This window comes from Colletotrichum aenigma (assembly GCF_013390185.1).
Source record: "Colletotrichum aenigma strain Cg56 chromosome Unknown KSG_Cg56_contig04, whole genome shotgun sequence".
Classification (NCBI taxonomy): domain Eukaryota; kingdom Fungi; phylum Ascomycota; class Sordariomycetes; order Glomerellales; family Glomerellaceae; genus Colletotrichum; species Colletotrichum aenigma.
The window spans coordinates 6,480,586-6,502,394 of NW_023500910.1; the positions used below are offsets into that span (position 1 = coordinate 6,480,586).

At 50.8% G+C, this 21,809-nt stretch overlaps 3 protein-coding genes across 3 annotated transcripts; 2 read left to right on the forward strand and 1 right to left on the reverse strand.

Moving 5' to 3' along the window:
* Window positions 1-8,459: 8,459 nt before the first annotated feature.
* Window positions 8,460-10,640, reverse strand: fbxw1 (Beta-TrCP; the record flags this gene model as incomplete). The annotated part of the gene is made up of 2 exons (XM_037322832.1): window positions 8,460-9,447; window positions 9,499-10,640. 2 exons carry the CDS (start codon window positions 10,638-10,640, stop codon window positions 8,460-8,462), a joined length of 2,130 nt encoding a protein of 709 aa, XP_037179515.1.
* Window positions 10,641-17,598: 6,958 nt separating this feature from the next.
* On the forward strand, window positions 17,599-18,093 carry CGCA056_v007585 (uncharacterized protein; the record flags this gene model as incomplete). The annotated part of the gene is made up of 1 exon (XM_037322833.1): window positions 17,599-18,093. One exon carries the CDS (start codon window positions 17,599-17,601, stop codon window positions 18,091-18,093), a length of 495 nt encoding a protein of 164 aa, XP_037179514.1.
* A 1,369-nt stretch (window positions 18,094-19,462) lies between these two features.
* ADH6-2 (NADP-dependent alcohol dehydrogenase 6) lies at window positions 19,463-20,649 on the forward strand (the record flags this gene model as incomplete). Its single annotated transcript, XM_037322834.1, has 3 exons — window positions 19,463-19,670; window positions 19,720-19,948; window positions 20,001-20,649. The coding sequence occupies 3 exons, from the start codon at window positions 19,463-19,465 to the stop codon at window positions 20,647-20,649; spliced, it is 1,086 nt and encodes a 361-aa protein (XP_037179513.1).
* Window positions 20,650-21,809: the final 1,160 nt, after the last annotated feature.

The following is a 21,809-nucleotide window of genomic DNA, read 5'->3' on the forward strand; positions in this document are numbered from 1 at the left end:
CATGATGTAGAACCAGCTGATCGACGATGTCCTCTTGTTTTTGGTTGATTGGAAAGAAGGCGAAGACTGCGCGTTGAGTGTATCGTGGTTAGCTTCTCAAGTCTCCAGAGCAAGAGGTGGTGGTGGTGAATGTTGGTGTTTGCAAGCAGAACGAAAGCGCAGCTTCCAGAAGTGTGATGAAAACTCGAGACTTCGAGAGATCCACCAGAGGAAGGAGGGAAAGATACCTGTTCTCTTTTCTTTGCTTCTGTTGCTTTGTGGGCGTGGTTGTTGTTGAATAGGGCGAGAAGCTGGTAACCCTCGACGACTCGTTCCATGATCAACAAGCCTCCATCCACCTTAAGTATTTCGAGCAAGTGAGTGACAGTGACTAACTGCCAGTCAACCATCACCGGCCCGCTCCACGAACAGCCCAGCTGTCAGTGACTGAAAGGCTGTTGCGCGTCACAAGCCTGGATCATGTTCCATTGTCCCGTCGAGACTAAACAACCAGGGTGGTTGTCTAAGCCGACCTCTTTGAGCTGGACCTCGACGCAGACCCGACTCAGATGACAAGTCGTACGTCACGGTACTGGTGTCTGAAGAATACCCCATTCCACCAGAAGGAACATGAAGAGCCGAGACAATAGGCCGGCGGAGAGAGGGTGGGAAGGAAAAGAATCAAATTCAAGCCACGAGACCCGGGGGGCCAAGATGGCGCACACAGCAACTACTCACCAGGAGTTTGAGAGTGACGACAGCGGATGACGGCCGATCAAGGCTCCGGTTGTATTGGTGCTAAAGAATGACAGGATCGAATCCCCTCTGAGGATTTCGATGAACAGAAAGAACGAAACGAAAGAACGTCGATGGAGGACGAGGAGGGTGTGCGGTTCGAGACACGGGAGAAAGGGACGGGGGAGGGAGTAACCACGAGCCAAGAAGAGGTTGACGGCGACTATCACCGTCTTATATCGACCTACCCTTTGGGCAGTCCCCTGCCTCGCCATGCGGTTTATCGCCATGGTGGCGGCACTGGGCACTCTGCACCTGTCGGACCTCTCTTCAGTTTGAGGCGAGCAGGGCCCCGGATCCCGGTCCACAACCTTAGGTACAGCCGTTATTGTTCTCGACGACTGGATCTCGGCGGCCCTTCTTTTGCGCAAACCCTACCCTGTGAGAGGAGGGATGTACAGTAAGGTGTCCAGGAGCTTGAAGGGGTGAGCGAGTGGGATGGGAGGGAATATTGGACGTCCGTGGCCCGCCCGAGCTCTCTCGACCAAACCTAGCTAACCTTACAGCGGTAGCTTTTCTTTACTAACACGCCCCGAGTTGCGTTGTGTGAATGAGTGTGTGTGCTGCTGTCCAGCCGACTTGCCGCGATGGATAGGCAATCCCGGGGCCAAGAGGATAAAAAAATGCGATGAAACAAGGATCCGGAGAGGGGCGCTATTGGATAGGAGGGGATATAGCTTCAAACAGAGCTAAGCAAGGCCCGCGATTGGAGGGGGGGAGGAGGGTGTGATGGACAGACGTTGCTTTGCTGTGCTGCGCTTCTGCTGTGGTGCTGTGTGCTGGTTGGCAAGTGGGAGGACGGGAGACAGAACAGACAGAGACACAGACAGGGTGACAGTGACAGTGGAAAGAGAGAGAGAGAGAGAGAGAGAGAAAGAGTGGAAGCAAGCAAGCAAGCACACGCAAGTAGTTCGGACGAAAGCGGCGACGATGAAGGGGGGAGGCCCTGTCTGCTGGTCAGGGGTCAGTCAATGCGATGCGACAGCCGCCCCTAGTGCGGACGGCGTTGGTTCGCTACCCAAGGCTGGCTGTTTTCCCACGCCCCCTGCTTCTGGAAAAATACCCACTGGTGGTGGTGTTCTGGTGGTGAGAGGTTGATTAGATTGATGAGAAGGGACCGTGGCACACGCGGGCGGTGTTGTACTTGTCGAAGTATCTGTAAACGCCCAAGGTTTGGTTTACCCAAGGGAACGGCCGGCCGACAGTCATGATGATCCCTGCAGCAGCTCCGTTTCCCGCATAATGATCTACCTTGAGATCTGTCGTCCTTGGCCCTGATGATTGATGTTCCCTGAGCCAAAGGAGAAGAAAAAAAAGGTCAACCTGGACCGTCCTGGTAGGCCTTTCGCGGAGGATCAGCCCGCCCGTCCCCTTTCCCCTCCAGAGTCGACGACTCATCCATGAGCTTTGCTGTGGCTGGAACCTGGAACTGAGCACAGGAGTCTTGCGTACTCAGTCCGAGTCGGGCAGGTCTTGCAACGATCAAGGGAACAAGGAGGAAGCAGGGGAACACACAGCGCAAAGCAGAGCAAATTAAGGCAAACAGTCAAGAGACAAAACGTCAATGGACGAGGGCCTTGGCCTTGTTGCTTCTGCGGTCTGTAGGCTTTGTTCTCTTGTTTCGTGCACAACGGGGAATACAGAGGCAAAGAAGAGGGTAAAGAAGCATGTAATGCAATTGTTCTCCCTTTTTTTTCTCGCCTCTGCGCCGTTGCGTCCCCCCCTTGTCTTGTGCGTCTCCCCACAGCCGCCCCTCCACGGATGAGCAGCGGCAGGGATTCTTTTTCCATCATTCTCTGCCTGCCAACTGGGGGCATCCAGGATCGGGCATAGCGCCGTTTCAAGCTTGTCTGTCCATCCACCAGCAGATGGCCAGCAGAGAGAGAGACCACTGGACTGGACTGGACTGGACTGACTGGTTGGTGAGTGGTGACTGGGCAGAGTTGAAAGTACCTTTGGCGACGGCTGGCCTGGCGTCACAGAGCTGGGCGCGTTGCGACCCGATCCCGCAGCGGCACTCGTCGTGAGGATGCGATGGTTGGATGGGATGCGTTCCCGAGGGAGATGGAGGCGCTTGCGAGTCTTCCCCCGTTGTGTCCCTTAAATGTCGCTCTTGAAGCCGCTTGCGTGGCCGGTCAGGTTCTCTACTGGCTACCGGGCAAGCAAGGTTGTTTTTTTGGCTTTCGGGATTGTGCAACCTAGAATCAACTGGGAATAATCCTCATTCTGGAAATCGATTCTCGAGGCGCCGTTCTTTGACAACAAGAATAACTCATCGCGGCTGGGCTTGAGCGGACGGCCGTACGACCAGACCTGTCAACCGAAGCCACATCACGCATGGAGCAGCATGGGCATCGTCCATGACCTGTTGACAGTTGACAGACGAATACATTGGATACATGACATTTGTATATACAGTAAGCTTGGGCTACCATCGGGCCCCCCTTCCAAGCGACTCAACTTTCCACCCTGATGATTGATGATGCGCACTGCAACCTCGGCCATGCGCTCGTGATGGCCGGCCACCAAGTCACCCGCGCAGCGTTTTCTCCGGCACATCGTCTTGGGTCGCTCAATGAACCAGACAGAATATTGAGGCTACTGCAATACAACCCCCTTCGCCCCAAACCTCGGTCGGCCCTTCTCCAGAGCCAAGCGCTGTCACATGGTCTTGAAGCAGCAAGACAGCCTTCCAAATTTCCAGATTGCTTTGGGCAGAGCCATTCAGAAAGAGCAACTGCTCCGGCATCACGTTGAGAGAGTCAGGGGTGTTGAGAGCGTCCCTGTGGAGGAAGAGTCGGCTGTCGAATCGAAAGATCCAGCCCCCATCCGCGCGCGCCTTAGGGATAAAATGTTGATCGATTTATTGATTGTCGCTGTCAAGGTCCACGGCTCTTCGGACGGGATATTCCCCCTCAATCAACCACATGCGATGGGTCCGCCTCCGACAACCCCGGGATCCATCTGACGATGTCATTCGGTTGCGCTGCCCCTTGCAGAGGAGTCATGTCCGCTGTCAACCACCGGGGCAGGCCCGGGAGAACGTGCATGTACATTGGTGCAACCATAACTTACTTAGTACTGTGTATATGCGAGTTCGAAGACGAGGCCATCGACGACGGACGGGCACCGCTGGCTGACTGACATCAGCTGCTCCTGCAGAAGGCTAAAGCTGAGCAGAGGCCTGCTGGTCTGAGTGAGGCCTGCGTCCTACATGAATGACAGCTCCCCTTTCCAGGTTGAAACCCTGAAACTTTGACAGCGCATGCATCCTTCCTTCGTTCGCGACATCCATCTGTACGGCAGACAGACATGTTGCTTGGCAGGGCCTTGGGCTTCATGCTGTAAGATCTGAAGAATGACTAACTGTACACTTGACTACACCAAGACCAAAGTAAATGCATGCAGATTCAGTTCCCCCTCATTACACTTTGCAGAGACATATCGCACAACAGAAGTCGACACCGTCCCAAACAAACACAGCTTCACAACGTCCCGTCTTCACCGTGCAGCCGTTTCGAAACGTCCCGTCCTCAGATTGAATTATGTCCAACTGATCTCATCCCTGCTTCACCTCGTCGCCCATCGCCAAACGGCCTTCTCCTGGACTGTTCCATGACAAAGTACCGTCCCCAACAGTTGCTGAGTCGAGATACCTACGACTCGGTTGTCCGTTCTTTTCTTCTCTTTCCCCCCCTTTCCGCCACCCGGCAATCCGCCGCCGTGCACTCTATCTGTGCATCAATGATCCTATTCCTAGAGACAACCAGGCCAGCCAAGCTGCTTACGCCCAGCCTTTGCGATCACATTTCCTCCTCTTGGGGGGAGAGGTAATAACGACTATTTCCTCGTCCGCGCGCACACCCCCTATTAGACACTTAGCTGCATGTCACTAAGGCAAAAGCCCTGGGGCAGCCACCATGTGCCGCCGCCGCCGTCTAGCCGCCAAACCATCCCGGTCACCATTTTCATTCTGACGGAGATTAACTTTCATGCGCGAAGCCAAAAGAACGGCCATTTGGCCCAAGGAAACGCGCTCCACGACCTGGAGTCGGCTCTCGCCACGGAGAATAGGGAAGTGCCTCCATGGAAGAGCCCAGGTTGCCGATCTGCAAACCTGCCTCTTTCAGGTTTCTTTTCTTCTTTCTGCGTACTTGTTCAGAGCCTGTATGCGTTCGCTTTCGCCAACGTCAGGTGGCCAACCGCCCCGTTCCCTATCCACATGGCCCTGGACGACCTTGAGCTCGTGGTGCGGCGATCCTTGTGTATGCGTAGCTTGTGAATGGTGGCTAGCAGGCGCGAAGAAGATCGTGGAGTCGTGAGACCTGGGGAAACCATCCCCTCCTCATTCTACGCATACCCAGTGCCACTGCTGCATGTCTCGCTCCAGACCAGTCCTCGTGGCATCCCATGTGTGCCCTTCCCGCCTGCTCCTCAATTTTACCTCGCAGATCGTCTGCAACGGTGCGAGCGGTAGCGCAGATCATCCCCATGGGACAATTAAAGAGAATTCCCACCAACCCTGATTGCACTACTACATACTCCGACAAAGTTCCTCTTTAGGGTCCCCCCCGAACTCGGGCCGGCTTCTCTACGGCATCTCTGGCCCCAAAACCCCAGGCGTTGCGTCGGGCTAGAACGTCGCGGGAAGGAGAGCAGTAAGCCACAGCGTCGTGTGACCGAGGCGCGTCCGAAGAAGTCATCGTGAGAAAAACATCAGATCAGGTCGACGTGGAGTTTCACTTTCTTGATTTGCGCTGCGTCACAGCCGGCCCGACCGAACGGCGTTGCATCCGGCACCATCACGGCGGCTCTCTGTCGCGCGAGCAGCAATTTTAATATGTGATCCAAACTTTACTCGAGCCGAACCTGTTCGCTGGGTGCGGTTCGTGACAGCGGTCCCAGCCCAGCAGCTCAGGGGTTATTTCTTTGAGGCTGTGCGGGGAGGACGACCGGAAAGGAAGGTCGCTTCTGTGATACCTTCATCTGGTGTAGTATTGGGGTCGTTCAGCTTGGCATCTCTTCGGAGGGCAGTGTCCGGGTTGAAATCGCCCCAGACAATCTATGTACAATCCAGATGAAACTGGAGCTGAGCTGTTCAGCTTCCACGTGCTTGGTTCGTGGTCTTGGTGATGGTGGGTTTTGTGGAGGGAAAATGACTCGAGAACCGGGCATACTCAGCTCAGCTGGCCCCATCTTGTGAACTACAGATACTTTCAAAATGTTGGACATGATCTCTTGGTTTCTGGAATTCTCACCCTGATTAGAAGTAACGAAGCGGTCCTAAAGATAGGTCTAAGATCTCAAAAATTGATTGTGTTCACGATGGGGCAAGAAGGTCGGACGAACGGTGGATCGGGACCTTGCAGGCCATGACGATAGAGAACACTGTCTGTGGCAAGTCTTACAAGACAAATTCCGGACTGTTCGAAAGATCTTCGGCATGACCATCGAATCGTTGCGCTAAGCAAGCTGGGTCAGGTTCGTCGAGCTGATCGTGACTTGGATCGCGGGTTTCCCGGTCCTCGGACACCGACCTGGCATAGGACGATCGAATAGATTTCGCGAATAGGCACGATTAGATCAGTAGGCATGCCTTTCCCATGCCGTCAAGACTACCTTTCCTTCAGTATCTGCCCTTCTCGATTATATCTTGTTTGCCATATTTTTTGCCGTTGCTAATATGTCTCTATTTCGCTGCATTCTTTCTCGTCGATTTGGAGATCCATACGATAATCTATAAGCCGCATGACATATCAAAGATGCTACCACGTTAACAAAAACTGCATAGAATTCATGTAGATGGTATTCTAATTATATATTTCTACGGACTTCTGAATAGTTTTCCCGGTTTGCTTTCCGTCTGCAAGCAACAACAGCGCGGATTGCACACTGCCACCAGCATCCATTCTGAGAAACGCTTGAAGTTGAAGTTGAGATGAGTCTTGTGTCGAGCTCAGGAAGCAAGTGGCATCTGTCGACCAAGTATCCGACTTACCATGGGACGCATCCGACTCTGGACGACGAGATCGGCAGAGCATTATCAGACTGCGGCTTGGCGGAAAGAACATGAAGCCAGATGTACTTTACGAACTGCATGCCCACATGGCGATTATGCCCGCTTCAAAGGCTGACGAGATCACCATGTAAACAAAATGACTGACGATGCTTCGATACAGCAAGCTGCGACAGCTCTCAAGCGGTATGGAAACATCTGCAACCTGCATCCCGGCGTCAACATCGGAAACTACCTTGCTTGCCCAGACCTCCGGCCGAAAAACAGAAAACGAAACCATATTCCGTCCCTTCGCCTTATCGTCGGCCCGGTGTTGCGCATCGCAACAGCTCAGACGACGGGACCAGTCTCCCTCGGCACCGAGTCCGCGACGAGAGAAACCCCAAACAAAATTGACTCTCTTCCGCACCCTCGTGGACGCGTATGCGAGATACGCAGCGCGGTCCGGATGCAAGATGGCATGAACGAACCAATGTCGCAAGACGAACAACACCAAAGCCAATCTCACAAGCCCAACACCCTCAAGAGAAGCCAGTCTGCAACAGCAACATGCACTTTCCAAAGCCGCATCCCAATCCCCTCCCTCCCCATCCCAAAGTCCGGTTTCCACTTCCTCACACCTCCCCCGTCAACCTATACCCCCGCCCTCCACAAACCGCCATCCGAGTAGGCCAGCAAAGAACATCAAACGTGCTCAAATTGGTCCCCGGGGAAAAAGACACATCCCCAGCAGTTCGTAAAACCTGCCAAAACCTACCTAGACCCTATGGATCTTGCCCTGCGCCGGTCGTCGTCTCTCCCCACACGCACAGACTCGCTCGTTCGTTTGACTGGCACACGATCGAAAGCCGAGACGAAAGGTAAACACATTGCTCGAAACGAATGCCATGCAGCAACGCAAAAGCAAAAGCACCGGCCGGTTCGAAACGAAACGATTTCGTCCCATCTCACCTTTCGACCCTGAAACTTCAGGGTAGGTGGCTAGCGCGTGCCAGGCCAACATACACGCACAGCTTTGTGCGAACCCAAGTTTATTCGGGATTAAAGGAATTAGGGAAAAGAAATAATAATGATGAAAATCGGTGTGCAACGGACTGGCTACCATCTCCTACAGATCAACGCTCCGGATAAGTTGTCTGGTGTCCTGATGTGCGAGGACATCCCCGCATGGTCGTTCTCAACACTTCTTCAGCTGCTCCACACCGAGCATTAGCATGACCATATGCGACCCGGGTAGATGCTGTCTGCATTGGGCGAGGCAAGGCATTCACGGTAAAGCTTTGGACCTCGCTTGGTGATGGCGAAACAGAATCTATAATGCTTCTATCCAGTAGCCGTCTATGCAACAAAGCCTGGGATGCCATGCATGTCCAGTCCAAGAGGAACAGAACCGAGAAAAAGAAACAAGGAAGACAATCCTCACGAAATCCGAAATCCCGCAATCCCAATGCAAATGGAAGAGTCCCCTTCTTCCCCAGTACGCCCCGGTCAAGAGTCTGCCGCGCTAGCAGATCCCCTTCTTCTTTTGTGTATGGTGTCTACAACTCCAAAAGTCCCCGAGTCGTGATGAAATCGAATTCGTTACGAGGGCGGTCCAGCCGTGCCGCTCTCAATATTAGTGTATTACGTAGGTGTCGTTGTCGAGTGTATGCTTCGTGAAAAGAGAAGTCTAGATGTATCCGCCGTCGATCATGCAAGCGCCGCCGCTCTCGAGGTTCTCGATGCCCGGAACATCGGCGCCAAAGTCCATGATCAGGATCTTGGGGTCCTGACCAGTGCTGACAATCCGACGGTAGTCGCTCTTCGCGCTCAGCACCCAGCTAGCATGCCAACGCGGGAAGTCGAGCAGTTGCCGACCGGTCTCCATGTCGAAAACCTTGATGTCGGTGTCGTAGCTGCCGCTGACAAGACGACCGCTTACAGAGTCGATGTGCAGGCTGCGCACAAGGTTGTCGTGGGCCTTCATCTCGCGGAGGCACTCGCCCGTGTTGGCGTCCCAAATCCGAATGACCTTGTCGTTGCCGGCTGACGCAACGTAGCGGCCATCCTCAGAAAACTGAGAGCACGCCAGACCCTTGGTGTGGCCCTGGAATTCGCGTATGTTCTTGCCGGTGTCAATGTTCCAGAGCTTTACACGGAAGTCGCCGGAGCACGAGACGATGGTGTTTCCACGCATCTGAACGGCGTTGACAGGGCCGGAGTGCCCACGAAGTTGACGAAGAAGCTGCCCTGTAGCACGGTCCCAGACGCAGATGCTGATGTCCTTGCTGCAGGTGATGATGTGCTTGTCGTCGAATGCGAGGTCAAGCACGGCGGCAGTGTGGTGACGGAGACGACGAATCGGCCGGTATCCAGAGCGGACGTTGTACACGATGCAAGTCGAGTCGGAGGATCCCGTCACCAGGATGCGCTCATCGTACTGCAGGCAGAGGATGGATGCCTTGTGGTGAGTCGGGAAGGACACTAGAGCAGGCGTTGACGAGTTTGCGCGCGGGTTGTCAGGCAGGGTTGCGTAGTGAATCGGCAAACCATCTTCATCAATCAGCAAGGAGATGTCGTTGACAACTTCAGGAGGACCGATGACAAGTCGGCATTCGAACGTCCGCATGTCCCAAATGCGAATGGTCTTGTCACGAGAGCCAGTGATAATCTTCGATCTGTTCTATGATCAGTAAACAGCAAAAGACAGTGCCAAGGCGACAACTTACTCATCAAACTGCAGGCAGTAGATACTATCCAAGTGCCCGTTGAGATACACTGGTCTCGCCTTGCCCTCTTTCCATCGCAAGTCGAGCTCCTCCTTGGACTTGTAGATCTGCTTCCAATCGACACCGGGCGTGATGGCGGGCACACCCTGGCCGGTCCCCGGCTGAACGGGAAGACTCGTCGCATAGGTGCCCGTCTTTTCTCGCAGGAAGGACTCGCGCCAGACGTGCTGGTTTTGTACCATTCCCTGCCAGTAGCGGGAAACTCTACTTGCGGTGTTGAGCGCCGTAGCGTCCAAATGGGCGAGGACTTGGATGGCGAGCTCCACTGGGAGCTGGGAGATGAAGTCCGTCCTGCTGATGTTGGCGTCCTCGGCCTCCAGCTCGATTTCTGATTCGGCGCTTGTGACGGTAATGCCGATACCGCTCTCACGGTCGGTGAAATCGTCCTGGGAAGCACGAAGCCACTTGTTCTGCAACATTTGGTTCTGCGCCGCGGCGGCAGCCTTCGCCGCGGCACCGGTGTGGTACGGGATGACGGGAGGCTCTCCGCCGATGCCGGGAAGGGGCATACATGGGAAACACTGGCCGGAAGAGGAAGCCTCGCTGTTGGCGTCGAAGCCATGGGATGACTTGGAGTGGCGGAAGCTGGCAGCCTGACGAAGGCGTTGCCAGGGGAAGTGGGAGTGCGAAGTGGTCGGGCGGTGGCCGTGATGCTGACTCGGGATCTCGTGGTGAGCACCGCCGATGGAGTGTCGCTTGTGATGGACGATGCCCTTTAGCGAGACTGATGCCCGACGGATCATTCCTTTGATGCTTCCATTGCCTTGTGCTGTCGCGTTGGTACCCTGGGCCAGATTCTGCTCGTTGCTGGGGCCGCCGTGGCTTCGTGATCGCTCGAGAGTAAGGTCTTCCATATGGCTGGCCAGGTCGGTATCGGCGTGGAGCATGAAAGACTTGCGCCGCCATGGGAGAGAGAGGCTCATGCTGCGAAGGCGGTGCTGTTGAAAGGAGGGTCTAGTAGTTGTTTGAAGCTGCTGTCCGCTGGCTTCGTCTTCTTGGATGGCGGAACTGGAGGACGGCTCGTCGTAGATGGCCTCCTGAGTCGGGGCCCAGTCGGAAACGTTGTAGATGCGTGGAGCCATCTCGTCGTCGTCGTCGTCTTCGTCTTCTTCTTCGTCGTCGTCGAAAGGAGTGGTCGACGCTAATAATACAATGGATGAAGGTGTAATGAATCGAACGCGAGGTCGAAGTCGGATCGGCCGTCACCTTGCTAGAGAATAGAAAGGCGTTCGTAGGGGAACAGGAAGAAGAGATCGAAACAAGACCCGTGGGGCAGGGCGGAGCGGTAGCACGAGGCGAGGCGAGGACCAGGACAGCACAGGACCTGGGATCATCATATGGTCAGTGGGAGGCTTGAATCATTTGTAGGTTGGCCTGGGCAGGGCAGACAGAGCATGGAAGGGAAGCCTCTTTTCTCCTTACCTGGGCGTGGTTTAGCCTCTTTCGCAGTCTCCCTTCTTTCCTTCTTCCTTATTTTTGGTCCCCTTCCCAGACCTGACTGACTCTGGCTGGCGCGCCCGAAACTCGTAGCAGTCCAGGGACGACGGGATTGTCTCGGGCTTCGTTCCCTACCTTACCACCAAAGGGTGAGGTGGATAGCTGGGCAGGGTAGCGGCCGGCAATGGGATGAGGTACCTATCCGCAGTAGGTACAGTAGCGAAAGGCAGGGACCTGTACCTGTGGGAGCCAGTAGGAAAGCAACAGGGAGACAGGACGGGCAGCAGATTTCGGGGGGAAGAGGGCGGGAAGATGGGAGATGAGGTGCAGTCGCAGTGCAGGCGGAGGCGTGGAAATCACGGAAAGAGGCCGTTCCTGGGGGTGCTGGGGGGGTTTGTCCTTTTCCGGCCTAACGCCAGCAAGTACCTTAAGGGTGTTCGTTTCCCTCCCCGGGCTGCTCCTGCTGGCTTGCTGCTGCTCTCAGAATTTTTCAGGGACCGTTTCTGCTTGAAGGAGGGATCGACTTTGCGGGCCAACCGGATCGGGGCGCTGAAATCGGGTCTGGCAATATTGGAAAGGAGCGGTGGAGAGGGGGAGAGAGAGAGAGTCGACACCACCAAGATGCTGGTGACGGGGACGGCGTGTGTGCGTGTCTTTGAAGAATGAGTTTGCCGTTGTCTGGCAATACCTAGCGCGCTCCTTGACTCCTTGACGCCGTGCGCGAGTCAACAAAGGAAAGAAGAGACGACACGATGGCCCGGTGTAGTCGGTCGCGTCAGGAGGAGTCGACGCGGCGGGCGAGAAAGAGAGAGAGGGATGTGCAGAGGTATGCGCCTTTTCAGCCGGTGTGAGCCCCGTGGCCCTGTGTTTGTTGATCTCGGGGCAAGGTGGGCAGAATTCCAGACTCCGTAATGTTGATGTAAATCCTGCTAGCGTCTGCTGCAGGAAGTCTCAGGTACCCAGGCCTGCGGTATGTAGGTAAGGTATGGATGGTGTATGTACGATGCAATGCGGACTATTGTCTCCGATGTCGAAAAAGGGTCCTCTGCTCTGTGCTGTGGGTAGAGAAAAAGAAAGAAAAAAGCGCCAGGTCCTTTGGTGAAGAATAATCAAGGAAGGAGGCCGTTGCGCCGTAGAAGCGGGAGTACTTTCCTTTCCTTCCCTACGCCAATCTGGGGTACCGGGAACACGTTCGGTATCCAGAGACGTGGACGGGCTGGCCGACAAGCAAAGGGCGTCTTGTTGGACGTGCGCTGTTCTTGTTGTTGCAAAGTGAAGGGGGGTGCTCCCGGGAACTGCACGATCTTTGTATGTTTGGTACGTGTATGCAAGACCGGAGATGATGACCCTCCCGGGCTATATCTTCGCGTCTCTAAGTACGGTACTATGATATGTATGGAATCTACTATGCCCGGTCAGCCTGAAGGATGGTGACAGCGACGGAAGACATGCGTCAACATCAACTCAGACAGCGAGTCCCGTGGGCAACAACCGTGGGGGCTCTGGAGGGAAGACGGCAGGGTGAGGTAAGACGGTGGCTTGCACTGAGGGCATACTCGATGCAGTCAATATTGACGCGATATTGGGTGAGTGTCCAGCGTCTTTGACGTTGTAAATGTTGAAACCGCCGCATCAAACGTCGTCTCCCAGCCACCACAACCTTCCCAATGACCTGTTGCATTGTTCACAATTTCTTCATTGTTGATTCGGGAGATGGCAGCCAGCTCGTCGCAACCCTCCACTGCAACACCGCCGGAGTTTAGCGCAACGTGCGCCTGCTTTTTGACCTTCAGCTAGCAAGTACGTACACGAGGTCCCATGTCCATGTACACACTACACCACGTGAGCTATCGCGAAAGTCATGTATCCGCAACTTCAATAGACTGTCTTCTGGAACATGTTCCTCTCCTGCCATCATCTTTCGTCTAACTCGATACGGGTAGCATCAACAACGCCAAACAAACTCGCCCGCCATATGCTCAGGCTTATTGCCAGAGAACTACGGAATGCCTCCTTTCGTGCCACAGTGACATCGATGAAGCGCAGTCCTACCCCTGGTTCCCTGCAGATGCGCCCCTAATGCACCCTGAAAATCCCTTCGCCCCTGCTGGGTTTTGGTTCTTCCAAGCGACACCAAAAGCAACAGTCTCAACGGACCGATGGGCAGAAAATATGTGAAACCAATCTCTGTTGTTTTCCTGCCAGATAAATTGTTATGATCGACTTTGCTGCAGTCGCGCTTTCTTTTCGCAATACGAACCGTGGAACCGCGTAGTGCGCAATAGCGGGTTTCTCTTTCTTTCTTTTTTCCCGATTTTATCTGATTTTTCTGCTTCAGCACCCAAGCCCGCCAGAGACCGAGATGGCATCTGACTCAAACTGGAAATGTTCTGCATCCCCTCTTGACTCAGATTACGGGCTTGAGGGCATAATCTCTGTCTGATCATCGCCTTGCATCATTCCAGATACCTGTTGTTCGGCCACTAGGAAATGAGAGATGGTCACTCTTTACACCGCATGCCAAATGCTCGCGGAAGACCGACATTGCGGGTGTTAAGACCCCACCAAATATAACTGATCAGCTGAAAACAGGTAATTTCAGGCTTATCACTTTGAGCGTTAATATCTTCTGATTTATTATAACTACTATAAAAAGCTTTTAAAATAAAATTTAAAGTATTAGTATTAGCTAGTAAATTAAATAGCTTAATATTCTTCTAATATTAAATAATTAATATATAGCGTTACTAAGTGTACTACTTTATATTTTATAGCTTCTATAGTTTTCTATTTAACTTCTATAGTTTATAGTATTATTATAAACTTCTTATTAAGTTTTAGTTTAAATTTAGTATATTATAATAGCTTATATTAATTAATAAATATTTAGAGATAAGCTATTTTTTATTATAGTATTAAGATTTTTATATTATTATTATTAATTATTTTATTAGCTTTAGTAAGAGCTAACATATATATTATATAATTTTACTTCTTTTTATATTAATAGTTTTTTTATATTAATTTATATTTTCAGAAATCTATTAATTTAATAAGAGTAGTAATAATAACCTATAATAGTATTTTAAGTATTTTAAGTAACTAAAGATTTTATAAAAATACTTTAAGTATATCTATAAATATTAAGACTATTAAAAATAGGTTTATTAATAGCTAAATAATATTAATAAGCTATAACTTAATAGCTAAGTACTTAATATAAATATTTCTAGTTATAAATATATTATTATCGGTTTAGAAGTAATAATTGTTAACATATAACATCTTATTATAATAATAATAATAATATAATAATATTCTACTTACTTAAATATTCTATATAAAATAAACGAATAGACTTTTATATATATAACTTTATATAAAAGTGTTTAGTTTATTATAACCTATAACTTTATAAATGCCTACGTAATCCCTCATATTATGTAATCCTACTTATGTAATTAAGAGCTTTACAGCTTATGTTTCAGGTTATCTTTCCCCTCCTTTTTCCCTACCTTAGGATGTAACCTACCAACAACATCAACCAGAATCATAACAATACATTCCTTCTCTATCAATTATCTGTACAAATAAATGCCCATAAATGCTGAGGATTATCACATTTTATCATAACATATCTCCATCTATAACCCTATACTATATAGGCGCATATACTACGCCCCTGAATACTCTTATACCTGTGCTAACAATAATAAAGAAAGTTCTACTTTTTAATAAGTATAAAGGTAAGTAGAAGTTTATTATTATATATAGTTCTATAGAAAGCTTTTTTAAAAAGTAAGAAGATTAATATATTAAGTAGCTAAATAATATAAAAGCTATAAATAAATAGATAGACTAAATAAACTTATTCATAATAATATATCTATATAAAGTTATTAGATATATAACTTCTACAACTATTAATAATTAATAACTATTTAAATTATAAATATTTAGCTTCTATTGTGATATATAGAATAAAAGCTTTTTTAGTTATTTAAAATCTATAATATTAGATGTCTACTTATTAGTTAATATAATAAACTATTAAGAAGTAAAATTTAATATCTTTAAAGAGAATTATTACTACTAAATATTTTAATTAGTAAAGATTATTAATAGAAGTATAATTTAGTTAATAGTTAATATATATTTAAGTATAACTATCTATGTATAGTTTTTTAAGGTCTCAATATATATAGCTTATTTTAGGGCTTATTTAGTATTAAATAATCTCTATTTAATCTTTTTACTAAATTAGCTTTATTTATATTTTAATAGAGGAATAGAGGGATATTTTTTACCTCTAATAAATTAAATATTTTAAATAGATCTTTGATTATAGTAATATTAATATGTTTTATATATTTAGAGTTAATAGCTTTTATTTTTAACGTTTTGATAATAAAGTTTTAATATATGAAGTCCTCTATTTACTTCTTATTAAGAGGGTATATATTATTGCTAATATAAATAATATAACTTATTAGTTTATTAACTTATTTATAAATAGAAGTAACATTAAGAGAGCTTTATGTAATAACTTATATTACTAAAAATACTTGTTAAGTAAATATAAAGCGTTAGTATAAAGCTTTAGCTTCTTTATATATTCCTCTATTTCTAAAATAGTTATAAAGCGTTATATATAGGACATCTTAGTTATAAAAAGCTTATTAAATACTTATACTACCTAATGTAGCTTTTTTAGTATTTTTAACATACTCCTTAGTATAACTTAATATACTAAATTAACTATTACTTTTTAAAAAAATAATTTATAGTATTATAGTGTAGTTAACACAGTAGGCATAAAAGATGTAGCAGTGTTATTATTAGCAAATACGTCGTTTTCAGCTGATTAATTATAGGGGGTGATTAGTTAAGTGGGGTCGGGTCTTAGTGGACGTGATGTCTGAGATCATCGGCCATTGTTCTCCGAGGTGTGCTGTAGGGGCAAAGAAAGCGACCGTTATTTCCACCCAAATTTTCGCTAGAGCTGATACATCGTTTAGCCTGCACAAACCAGCCAGACGACATGAGTGCTCGACATTGCTACCCCTTCATCGAGTTGCTCCTGTGAAGGAGCGTCGTCTGAAGCCTCCGACTCCTCGGCATGCGGGACCTTACCCTCCTGTTCTGCTCTAAGCAGTAATTTTCTCTGTCTCTTAGCGGCCCGTTTCTCTATCCTCCTCGCCTTTCGATCAATCTTTGCTTGCCGATTAGCTTCCTGTATAGGGCCTTGTATTTCTCCCGCTGTGGATGGTCTCGGTTGTTGTGCCACGTCTCTGAGCAAGTGTATCAATGCCTCAGAGAAATCTAGAGGCTGTCTTTCAGCATCTCGTACCACAAGCATGAGTAAAACTTGCAGACAGAAGCGTGCATCGTTCCCCGCTGCATGGAGACTTGCGAAAGGAATTTGTAGAGCATCAAGAAGCTTCTCCAAGCCATAGCGATAGTACAACTGGAGAGGAAACTGGGCAGCTTTGTTCGTGTCAATAATATAAAGCGATCGGTTTGCAAGGTTGATGTTGAGTTGGTGGATGATCTTGAGGTCTGAACTGGTCCCGTGTGAGACCAAAACGATATCCCGGTCAGCACCGATCAAGGCTTCAACTTTTGACTTCAATTCTTCAATCGTAGTCGGTTGCGAGGTCCCGAACAAGAACCTGTTCGAGGCTCGCCTGCTATACCGGGAATTCCCAACGCTGAATTGATGAGACATGATCATTTGGCTATGATCTCTCGAAGCAGGATTTAATAGTGCACTTTCAAGGTCGCGAGTGTCCAATAGGGAAATCCCAACGTGAAGTTGATGGTCCGGGAGAAGTTTCTCATATCCTTGGAATGTATCAATGTCAAGTCCCACAAACAGAAAGTCTTTCATGGGAGACTTGTGTAATCCATTTGCCGGTTTTGACAGGGGAAGCGTAGGTAGGGTGGCTTCGACATCACCATAATGCCCTAATAACTGTCGAAGGATGAGAATCTCGTCTCTCAGGATGCCGGTATGCGATGGTAGCGGCGACGCAGAATCAGAAGACTCTGATTTCAAGTCTGACTCCATAAGTGCGGGAGATTGGCCGTGTGTTGATGTTGGAAGTAAATTATCTCGAGTTCGATATCGTCGTTGCTCTAGGGGTAGCCCCGAGCTCTCTTGGCACAGATGAGGGTGCTTTTTGTTCCGCTTGCGCTCATTGTTTTTTTATTCTATTTCTTACCAAGTTGTTCAAAAGGAATTCTTCTTCATACCTAAGCTTTAATACCAGTATTTTTAGCCTCGATCTCTCAAGGTCACAGAGAACGTGTGGGTGCAGTTCCCTGATTCGATAAAACAGGGGCCAAGTGCCGTCGGCTCCGGCAAGCAGGAACCCGCGGGGCCGGGGAAGCCGGAGCTTCGGTTTTTCCATGTCCCCCCATGACGAAATGTCCAGTCCATCAGGGTTCCCGTCACGCGAGAAATCCCCATGATGAGACGAAACCACCAGCTCCGTCCCCCTCAATTGCATTCTTCCTGCCCTTCTTCTCTTCTCTAGGTCGAATCACAGTTTGTCGCAGAGACTTGTCAATACCGGAACGCCACAATTGGACGCCGCGGCAATGCCTCCCAAATCAGCAGTACAGTACACCACGGCCGGCCGACAGGTCCCTCTCTTTTACAGAATCTTCTTCCTCGCCATCGAGCCTATTTCCGCCCTCGTCGGTGCCTTCTTCGCCCATTTCCGACAGGACGAATACCTCACACTCACTCACGCTATATCGAAGCCCGACGTCATCCCTCAGGGTACCACCATCGTGCTCTCTCAGCTTGCGAACCTCTACCTCCTCTTCGCCCTCAACGAAGCCCTCGTCCTCCGCTCGACGAACGATATCCGGGTTTGGAAGACCGTCCTGTTCGTCCTGCTCGTCGCCGACCTTGGGCACCTGTACACCGTCCGAAGCCTAGGCCCCGAGGTCTACTACAACTTCACCAAGTGGAACGCCATCGACTGGGGCAACGTGCCTTTTGTCTACCTCGGTGCCTCCATGCGCACCGCGTTTTTGGCCAATATAGGGCTCAGCGGTCGCCGCGTTGTGGCTAACAGACAGCAATAAGGAGCTTGGATGGCAGAGCTGTCCAGATGAATTAGCCGACGGTTGACAGGGGTGGCATTATTGCTGGGCGGAGGACCGCCCGAACATTGCACCGAGCCCGAGCCCGCCGACATTCGGTCAGCACAACGCCGCTGCCGAGGACGAAAACATCGAAAACTCATTGGGGATAAAGGTTTGAAGATGGCCTGCATGCAGACGATGTACCGAGTCGATGGAAGAGTTGATGATGGATGCAGGCAGGTACAAACCCGAGCAAATACCGACATGCTGGTATCCGGAACCCGGTTCGACCGGTATAGCGCCCTCCTGAACGGCCGTCCGGTTCGCTTCAACCAGGAATACTTACAGCACAGCTCAAGTGGTTGGTTGGAGTCATTTGCATGACACATTGAGGCTCGGAGACGTGTACCGAGATACAGCGAAAGCGGCCCCAGAGCAGCGAGGTTGACCCTCCGACCATGGCTCTGTGGTAGAGCCAAGCCCGATGTTATCTGTGACTGCGGTTTTCCAGTCGACCTTGTCGAAGATCGGAACAGAGATGGCGAACTCTAGTTGGTGGGAAATTCGGCAGCCGGCCTCGGAAAATCCCCCGGACAATTTCCCTTCCCCAAGCCGCGGGGGAAGCCACATTGGGTTGGGTGGATTGTGCGGTGCAATTGGCGGGCAATGGTGGGGTTTCATCGCGGGGCACGGCACGATGGATGGGATGGAGGAACAATCAGAAAGAGGACAAGCGAAGCCAGAAACAAAATTCAGCAGACCGATCTCACAATTATCGGAACATGCGTCACCAGCGTCGCCCGTCGATTAATTCCAGCCAGGCACGTCCGTGCTGCCTTCATTCGGCAACATATCCACGGACTTGCGGATGAAGCCATTGGCTCGGCATCGTGAAAGTCGGACGAGAGACGCATATAAGCAATGGGGATTTTTCTCGAGGGGAAATTCACCCGAGTTCCTCCCCCAACAGGCGCCTAGCCTTGTCTAGGCCAGGGTCCCGCCCCAGTCCTCCTCTTCCATCCATCCATCTCGCATGGGATGACATTGCGGCGCGACGTTAGCCCCTCCTTGTTCGTCGCAGTTGGTGGTGCCCCTCATCCAGGGATCACTGGACTTTGCTCCACGCGCCGCGACTGAGGTTGGAAGGTGGGGGTGTTGCTTGGGGGTAGCTATACGATGGCCAGAGGTATTTCATCCGCCGCCGTCCCTCTGGTCTGCCCTTGAGCTGTTTCTGCCTCTTCTCTTCCCCTTCCTTCCTGCCTTCCTGCCTTGACAATCTGTTTCTTCACCCAGCTCACAGGTTTCCCGCTGCCGAACGAGCTGATTGATTCTCTACACACACTTCAACTGCACATTCATCATAGTCACGATGGCCAACATCCCCGAGAAGTTCACCGGCTTCCAGGTCAACAGCGCCGAGACCTGGCAAGACTTCAAGAAGCAGCAGTTCGACCCTAAACCCTTCGGAGACTACGACGTCGATATCAAGATTGAGTGCTGCGGTGTCTGCGCCAGTGATGTTCACACCGTCAAGGGCGACTGGGGTGCCCAGCCCTACCCTCTGGCCGTCGGCCACGGTGAGTCTACCCCAATTGCATCTCAGACCGCGAGTACTAAGATAGCCAGAAATCGTCGGCAAGGCTCTGAGAGTCGGCCCCAAGGTCACCAAGATCAAGGCCGGTGAGCGTGTCGGTGTCGGTGCCCAGTCCTACGCCTGCCTCGACTGCCGCCAATGCAAGAACGACAACGAGACGTACTGCAAGGAGCAGCTCGACACCTACGGATCTACCTTCCCTGACTCCGGCGCCATCTCACAGGGTGGCTACTCCTCCCACGTCCGCACCCACGAGCACTGGTGAGCTCCCTCAAAACCACTTGAGGATAAACCCCATACTAATATCTGCTAGGGTCTTCCCCATCCCCGAAGCCCTCCCGAGCACCCTCGCCGCGCCCATGCTTTGCGCCGGTTTGACCGCCTACAGCCCTCTCATCCGCAACGGTTGCGGTCCGGGCAAGAAGGTGGGCATCGTCGGTATTGGTGGCATTGGTCACTTCGGTGTCATGTTCGCCAAGGCCCTCGGCGCCGAGGTCTGGGCCATCTCCCGCTCCCGCTCAAAGGAGGCCGACTCCCTCAAGATGGGCGCCGACGGCTACCTCGCCTCCGGCGAGAAGGGCTGGAACGAGCCTCACAAGATGACGTTCGACCTCATCCTCAACACGGCCAACTCCTTTGAGGGCTTCGACCTCTCTGCCTACCTCAGTCTGCTCGACGTCCACGGCAAGTGGGTTTCCGTCGGTCTTCCGGGAGGCGGCGGCATCACCGTCCGCAACCAGGACTTCCTGCCCAACGGCTGCTTCATTGGTAGCTCGCACTTGGGCAGCAGACGCGAGACGCTGGAGATGTTGCAGCTGGCTGCGGACAAGGGCATCAAGACGTGGGTGCAGGAGGTTCCCATCAGCGCGGACGGTCTGAGGAAGGCTATGAACGGCATCGAGGACTCTAGTGTCCGTTACAGGTATTGCCTGACCAACTACGAGGAGGCGTTTGGCCAGTAGAGGGTTTTGTAATGTGTAGCGCTGTGTCCAAAAGAATACCATTTGATGACCAATGAGCATGTGAGAGGTCTTTTGTGATACCGGTGATCGTAAACAATGAGTCGCGTGTCGCTGGGAAGTAGCGCCATTCTGACCTGTTTCGCTGGCCACTAGCCCATCTATCTCAATGGCTGAGCATATGAGTACGCCCACGGCAGACATGGCTTGTCAAAGCTTTAGCATGCGTGAGCCTGGTCAATTGGGTTTAATGGCGCCGCCTGTTCGGACGAAGAGGGTCCCTTCTTGGGCCTCCTTCGATCTGTCGTCACCATGAACGGCCATCACCATTGAGGAACCTCGTGTTAGTCAATGTTAGTCAATCCTTCAGCTGAGTCGCGTCTTGAAATCTAATTCATTGAACCTTTGAATTATTCTTCAGTCCCCCCTCTCCCAGGCTTGTGAAGACGTATTACTGTGTCATGATGAGATAGACACGATGGATAATTTCGAAAGGTCCTCGGGAAGTTCAATAGGATAGTACACTGCTTACAAGGGTGTGGACAAGCCCTCGTGCCAGGAGTCAGCGGCAAGTTTAGAGAACACAGGTAACATTTCCAAGGTTACTACATGATGCAAAATGTTGCTGTTGTTCAGCCAACAGTCAAGTCGCATCTAATATTTTGGTTGAGATGGCGAGATCAGACCGAAGTACACCGAGCGCAGGTGAACTCGAGGAGCGGACACAGTCCACCTAAGACATGGACGGGACCCTGAAGTGCCAAAATACAGAGCGTCAGCGCCTTCCGCAGCTCAACTTGCGCCCTGCACTCCCTGTAACCGTTGAAAATTTAGCAGGCCCGGCTGGGGACTGCCCCTCATCCCGATCGGGGATAGTGCGGGGTTGTGGCTCTTGCGTCAATCAGAGTCAGAGTCAGCGACGAGGTGCGGAAGGTGCGCTCTGCGTGACTCCTTTCCCTTCTGTCGCTAGTCGAAGCCACTGTCTTTTGTCTCCGTCGTCCGTCTCCCTCGCTTCCCGGCTTGTTTGAAGCAACCGACACACGAATACACGAACAAAGACCCCGGCATTACTTGAGCTACCTGTTCTGCCATCAATTGACGCCGCCCCGAGGGCATCATCCCACCGAACCCGTCAAATCTTTCGCAAACCCCACCACCAACAC